The 6,766-nt window shown below is 51.5% G+C and overlaps 1 protein-coding gene across 1 annotated transcript in view; it reads left to right on the plus strand.

Moving 5' to 3' along the window:
• The first annotated feature begins 455 nt into the window (after positions 1-455).
• The window catches only part of rin3 (Ras and Rab interactor 3), a 26,201-nt gene continuing 19,890 nt past the window's right edge, over positions 456-6,766 (plus strand). Inside the window, exons 1-2 of the mRNA XM_005751743.1 lie at positions 456-959; positions 6,200-6,704. Of these exons, the coding sequence (XP_005751800.1) occupies positions 925-959; positions 6,200-6,704 (540 nt within the window). The 5' untranslated portion in view covers positions 456-924. The remainder of the gene's footprint in view (positions 960-6,199; positions 6,705-6,766) is intronic.

The raw sequence follows: 6,766 nt of genomic DNA on the forward strand, positions 1-6,766 counted from the left end.
TGTGTGTGTGTGTGTGTGTGTGTGTGCGTGCGTGTGACCACATATGCATGTCCACCATGCACCCTTAAAGTTTTACAGTAAGTGCAGCCATCAGAGCAGCAGTGGGGGGTTAGACCTATAGCGTCTGTAGCTTCTGCACACGCTGCAGAGTTTCTGATTAACATCAACGCTCACTCTGCAGCTCTGTCTCCCAAAACTGCAAACATGAAGTCTTCCTGCCACACACACTTTAATTTGAGCTATCAGTCCAATCTTAATAGTTTCTTTGGGCAGGAATTCTTCAGAGGGAGAGATTATACATGAGAGAAGAGATAAGCTCAGACAGGAGTAGGTGTAGAGAAGCAAAAGCAGAGTTTCTATTGTAAATGTGAGCAGGGAGTAGGAGGAGGAAGAGGAGGAGGAGGAGGAGGAGAACGGGGTCAACAACCCAAAAAAAAAAAAAACAGTGACGCCTGCAGGAAACATGAAGTCCAGCATTCCAGAGTTTGAGCGGAGAGCATCTGGAAAAGTTTAAAAGTAGAGAGGGGAGGGGAGAAGGGACGTGGAGGAGGCAGGGTTGTGTTTCCAAAAGATGTAAAAATGCAGAAATTCAAAGGTCTGATTGAGCAGCCGAGTTGAGAAAGAGCAGGATCAGCTGCAGAGCGGTGAAGCAAAGAGAGTGTGTCACAAGCTAAGAAGAGGCAGAGCAGGGGAAGTCTGACCAAAGTGCTCGGCCTCTTCCTGCCTCACGAACGGCTCAGGAAGTCGAGGCTTAAACACAGGGGAGGGCCGACACAGGAACACATTTTCCCCTTTGCCTTGTAGTTTCTCCTTATTCAGGCCTGCTCAGATCAACAGCAGGAGGAAAGAAGGGGGCAAAGAGGAGGCGGGGTTTTCGATGGAGCTGAGAGAGACGGAGCAGTCAAACAGTCAGTCGCCGCCGTTATGATGGAGGCCAGCGTCGTTCCCCAGGACGCAGGGTGAGTCTGATGGGGGTCTGCGATGATATGTACGGGTGGAAAAAGCAGCGAGAGGCATTTTTGAGTGAGGGGTAAGGGGGATGGTGCTGCGGTTTCAGAGTGGAGGAGGGAGTCGGGGGTCGAAAGTCAGACAGGAAAAACAGATGTGATGACTCACTCGCTCATATTTAGGTCAGTGTCCTCCCAGAGCGGGGAAAATCCTGATTCTGTGCAGGATTGGAGTCTGTTTCCATACTTCCAGGGGAGAGTTAGAGAGGCCTGAGTTGATGTGAAGTGCTCCAAAAAGGTGCATTGACTGTTATCACATCTGAATGTCAGCTTAATGCTTCAGGATTTAACTTAAATGAAAAAGTCTTCAGTAGTGAGCGTAAGGACAAAAACCTTCCCTCATGGAGCATTTCTGAGGTTTACTGAGAGGAATGATTATTGCTTGATTATTGAACGATTATTGCTCCTATTCCCGATTCTAAATTGGCTTGCTTAATTTGTCAAAGAATCAAAGACTTTGTGTAAACGATGGAAGTCGAAAGCACCAAAAGCTGCAGTTCTTCTAACGCCCACTAGAGGCTCCAGCAGAGGCTCCCGAGATAAAACGTCCAACTTTACAGCAGAAAGAAAGAAAAACTGTTTTGATCTCTTCCTTCCTATTTGACTTGTATGAAGGCTTAAAGTTTGCATTATTGGGGGTGTGGCCTCTTTGACTGACAGGTGGATGGTGACACAGGTGGCTGCAGCTGCTAGCGGTCTGCTAACTAGACCTCGCAACGTGTTTGTGCTGTTGGAGCATTTTTAATGACATCATCTGACCAATAATATGGCTGCTGTGAGGTTACTGTACTAACAGACCGTCCCCAAAGGCGGAGCTCCAGGTGTGGTGCACAGTGAAGTTCTAGGGTTTTGATTGGATGTTGTAGAGCACTAAATAGTAATCAGTCTGTGTGATGGTCTCATACAGTCTACAATCATGGCAGCCAGCACTCCCCCCTCGTTTCTAAAGATGATTTTTCAAACTGAGGAGTCCAAAACCAACGGCTGGCTAGGTCCATCTTTTATATACAGGCTATGTTTAAACCCGCATTCTGTGTAATGTCCAGCAGGGGGCGACTTCTCTAGCTGTGAAAAGAAGTCATTGTAAATGAGTGTCCTGCTCTGTGGCATTCGTTTCTCACGCAGCTCGCCTGTGTCCAAACCACTACGTTATCGAGGCCGCAGGGCGGCAGGGAGTGCGAGTGTTGTTGTGCTGAAGGCTCAGTCACCGCAGAGTCAGCGGCGGGTGAAGTATTGTGCTGCTTTACTACGCTGCAGTATCACTTCTTCATTTAAAACTCCTCGGGGATAAAAGGCCCAGATAACTCATGTATGAGATGTAAAAGTGGATGCTTACACATCACAGGACTGTTACTGAAACCTGCAGAGCTCACATGTGACTGCTTCATTTCAGCAAAAACTGCAGTGGAGTAAAAACTGATGCAGTAACTGTAAAAGTCTAAGTCCACCCGTCCATCCTCTCCTTACGTTGGTCGTGGGGGCAGCAGGGGGCTCCCTCTGGGGCACAGACCTCTTTTGCTGCTTTTCTTGTCTTCGTGTTTTTGGTTAGTGAAACAATCTATAAGGCCTGACCTGCAGTGACAGGCTGCTGTCAGACCTACACCATCACCTGCACGTCCATATCTTTAAACAAGCATAAATAACCAACACAGCGTTTAGCTGTGAGTTTATAAGTGAGTTATAGTTTCTTCTTTCTTGGCATTTGATCCGTCTGCGGCTGCAGGAGCAGGTCACAGATGCCCGTCATCGTCTTCACAAGCTTTTATTATTTATGTACGGGTCGGTCCTTATTAGCACTCAGGGCACTTTTTACTCTCCATACGAACTACACCAACACTCTCATGCACCGGGGGCAGCTCAGGGGTCAGTGCCCTGCTCAAGGATACTTCAGCACGCAGACTGGAGGAGCCAGGGATCGAACTACCTGCCCCACCCGTTTACTCATTGACAGACTTTAGTGGTCGAACACTTTTCAGCCTAATGATCCTGAGGCAGCACATGTGAACCAGCCTAACAACCATGAAAGACAGGAAGTATCAGAGGCCGCCCTGCTGGCTGTGAAGCGTTGCGCAGGAAGTGACAACCTTCCCGTGCAGTCAGGCTGAGTTCAGCGTGTCCAGCTCAGACAGCACAGACACTCCGATACAGGTGCCGATGGAGTCCTGCTTGGTGGTGTTTAACCGTCCAACATCTGACGACCAGATGTTGGCGTGGAGCGCCACACGGACACCCTCACCCCCGTGATCGCTTTCGTGTTGCTACGCCCCCCAAATGTTCCTCCTTTGAACAGGTTGAGCACAGATCGGGACCGTAACCATTCCACTTGTATGACATCACCACGCATACTGCATTGCAACGTGAACCACAGCAGAGCACGAGTGAAGGCACTGCTTCATGTTTAATAGAGTCAGAGCAGACCGAGCGTGGACTTTAAACCTGTGTCAGGTAAAGACGCACCTCAGCGACGTGATGGGTGTAGGCCGTTTCTAACGTCTCCTCCGCTGGAATCAAAGGTGGAGTAAATGTGCGTGCGTGGTGTTTCCATGCAGCTCAGCAAACATGAATCAAACACAGGATGTCTGCTTCTGGTCACAGCTTGAAAATTCAGCTGACTGAACGATTTATTGTGCCGCCTGTCTTCCTGTGAGCAGACGGGCACTTATGGCCGTTGGACTGGGATCAGTTAGTCACATGATTTCATCAGCCTGAAATCCACTGAAGACACGTCTCAGTGGAATCAACTGGCTCTTTTTGTAAGAACAGCTGAGAGACGGATGGCACCGAAGCCCCGGCAGCTCCTTTTAGACGCCGTCCCTCTCAGGACCTCCTCCAGCTTTTCCTGGAGACAGTTAAGTGACGCAATCTCTCCACTGTGTCCCGGCTTTCCCCGAGATTCCCAAAGGAACGTAGGTCGGCCGCTACATCACCTGCATGCTGTGTACGACCACAGACCGGTTCAGGGTCCACAACCCTAAAGACACTTTCATCCACGCTGCACCTCCATGAGCTCGTCCTCACTTCTGCTTCATCCCTTTGGACGGGCATGAAGTGACACTTGGGCACCAAACAGGTCACACACCCCCGTGTGTAACAGCTGCTTTAAACACAAACACGAGGAGCTCAAGAACAACACCTTACGTCACTCTGCTGTCAGCAATCTGCTGTAATTTACAATCACCGGCACTCTTTGCGTTGCAGAGGGAGAAGTGAGCAGAGGAAGCCATAAAGCAAACATATTAGCGCTCGCTGATGGCGCCACTCTCAGCTGAGAGCCTTTGTTATCTACGGGCCACAAACAGCACTTCAAACTTAGCTACAGAGACAAACGTAAGTTAGCATGACCGTGCTGTAACATACTGCTAGCAAGTGCTCGTCTATTTAAAGCCAAACCACGAGACCACTGATAAGGCAGAGGTAACTCAGACTGCAGCAAAGGTAAATAAAGGCTGCAGCCTGCAGCGTGCAGGTGCATGCTGGGATTTTAATAGAACAACACAGGAGGCCCCGACTGATGGGGGGAGGGTCCAGGTGACCCTGACCCCTCAGAGGGTCAACGACAGGAAACAGATCTTCTTATATGCAAGAGGAACAACACAAGTGTTGTGAAAGTGTTTCTTTTCATTTTTTTGGTGTCATCTGGACCGCTGAGTGAGTCACCTGTCAGGTAGCAACACACACACCTGGAAACCCAACGTCCACCTGTCCGGCACCTGTCGGACTCACCCGGCAGGTAAAGCCGGGTAGATGCAAACACTGCAGGCGGGCTGTGCATTCACCTCACAACACGATCAGAAGAACTGATGGTAACGATGTGCAGCCATCAGTGGCGGACTACCTTCAACACCAACCTGCTATTTTGTTCTCTGTTTGGTAACCACAGGACTAGACGAACTGACCACAGACTTCCTCTAACAGCATCGCGCTATTAACTCACTGTGTTCACCAGGTGATGATGAGGAGCAGCTCACTGACACACAGACACACGGCGCCCTGCTGCCCGTGTGTCAGGCTGGGGGAGGAGACGTCTCAAACACACCTGTGCTCCTGCTGGACCAGCTTTTACCGTTTCATAGCCTTAAAAAGCCAAACTGGTGACCCCGTGACCCCTAGAGGCCATGCTGTAATGTCAGATGATGTAATGTAAATAAATCACTTGCCCCAGACAAACCCCAGAGACCGCTCTCATCAGCTGCTCTTGTCCTGTGCTCCGGTTTCTGATGCACCGCCAACATCTGTGTGGTTTCCAGGCTGCTGCGAGCGAGGAGCTCTGAGCGCTGCAGCCGCGGCGAGTGAAGAAGACTTAGATTCAATTAGTCTTTATCGTCTCTCTAAGGCTTAAACGCCTCAGCTGAAGCAACGGGATCTCATTTTCAGCTTTCTGAGGATGCTTCACCTTTCACCTGACGAGCTCTAGCATCCTTCTGTGGTTGGCACCTCGGAGGCGGACCTGAAACTCACCAAGCGACGCACAAAGACTTCACACCTTAGGTCACATGACTCAGACAACAACACACCCCGGGCCTTGACAGGCACAGGATGAGTCAGTGATACCACGACCTTGACATCAGACTTCACCTCCTAACATCCACCTGGTCACCAGCACAGCTTGCGTTAGCATCCATCCATGTTCCAGCCCTCGCTCATGCAGGGAGACCCTACCTGGGGTAAACTGGCCTCAACAACATACCTGCAGGGTCCCTCAGGTGTCTTTATCACCACCTTAAATCAACCACGGCAGACACAAAGTGCTGCACACGACACTGAAAAAATAAAACAATTATAATACAAATGAAACCAGACTCAGGAGCTGGTCACGTGACCTGGGAGCTCCGTCAGGGAACACAGAGGGGCGGTAGGAGTCGTCCCAGCAGCAGCACGTGGCGCTCGGTGATAGTTCAGCTCGTGTTTGAGGCCCGCTCCGCCGTCTGGATGCTTTCTGAGTCGGCTGCACTGGTGTTAAGTCAGATGTTTAACTCCGCCCCTTTGAAGCCGGCGATGATGCCAGCCATTATGAAATCTGAGACACGCTCAGAGAACCTGAAGCAGCAGCAGGTGTGTTTTAAAAGGCGGGGCCTGGGCCCAGCGGGTGGGCAGTCCTCTCAGTGTGGTTAAAGTCCGAGCAGCTGATCACAGGAAACATCACCGGCCAGCTGTCAATCTGTTTATTGACCTTTGACCTTTTCTCTTTGCAGCCCTGTGACAGGACCACCTGACCCGCCCTCCCCCCTGCCTCCGCCCTCGCTGCCCTCCCACCCGCCGCCCCGGCCATGTCGGCCCAAACCTCCACCTTCTGCAGTCAGGAACTCCCATCTCCCCTCTCGACCTCCTCTGCCTCCAGCCACCCCTCCGTCCCTCCCTCCCCCTCTCCCTCCGGTCCACGCACCTCCTCCCTTATCTTTGCCTCCCCCTCTCTCACCTTCCCCTGTCCCCACTCCTGCTCCTCCCCTGCTGTCCTCTGTCTCCTCTGATCTGACGCCCACTTTCTCTCCTCCCCCTCTTCCTGCTCCTTTATCTCCTACACTCCCACCCCCCTCCTCTTCTTCCTCCCCCCCTCCCACCCCTGTGTTCCCACCAGCCTCACCGGCTCCTCCGGTGCTGAGCTCGGTGGACCGGCTGGTCGGGAGCACCTCCGTGTGGCGGCCCGAAGGACTCAGCCGAGAGCAAACCGCCAGGATACTGGAGGAGGAGCCAGCCGGGGTGAGACACACACACACACACACACACACACACACACACACACACACACACACACACACACA

This window comes from Pundamilia nyererei, unplaced genomic scaffold (assembly GCF_000239375.1).
Source record: "Pundamilia nyererei isolate P.nyererei 1_Seehausen unplaced genomic scaffold, PunNye1.0 scaffold00324, whole genome shotgun sequence".
Lineage (NCBI taxonomy): Eukaryota > Metazoa > Chordata > Actinopteri > Cichliformes > Cichlidae > Pundamilia > Pundamilia nyererei.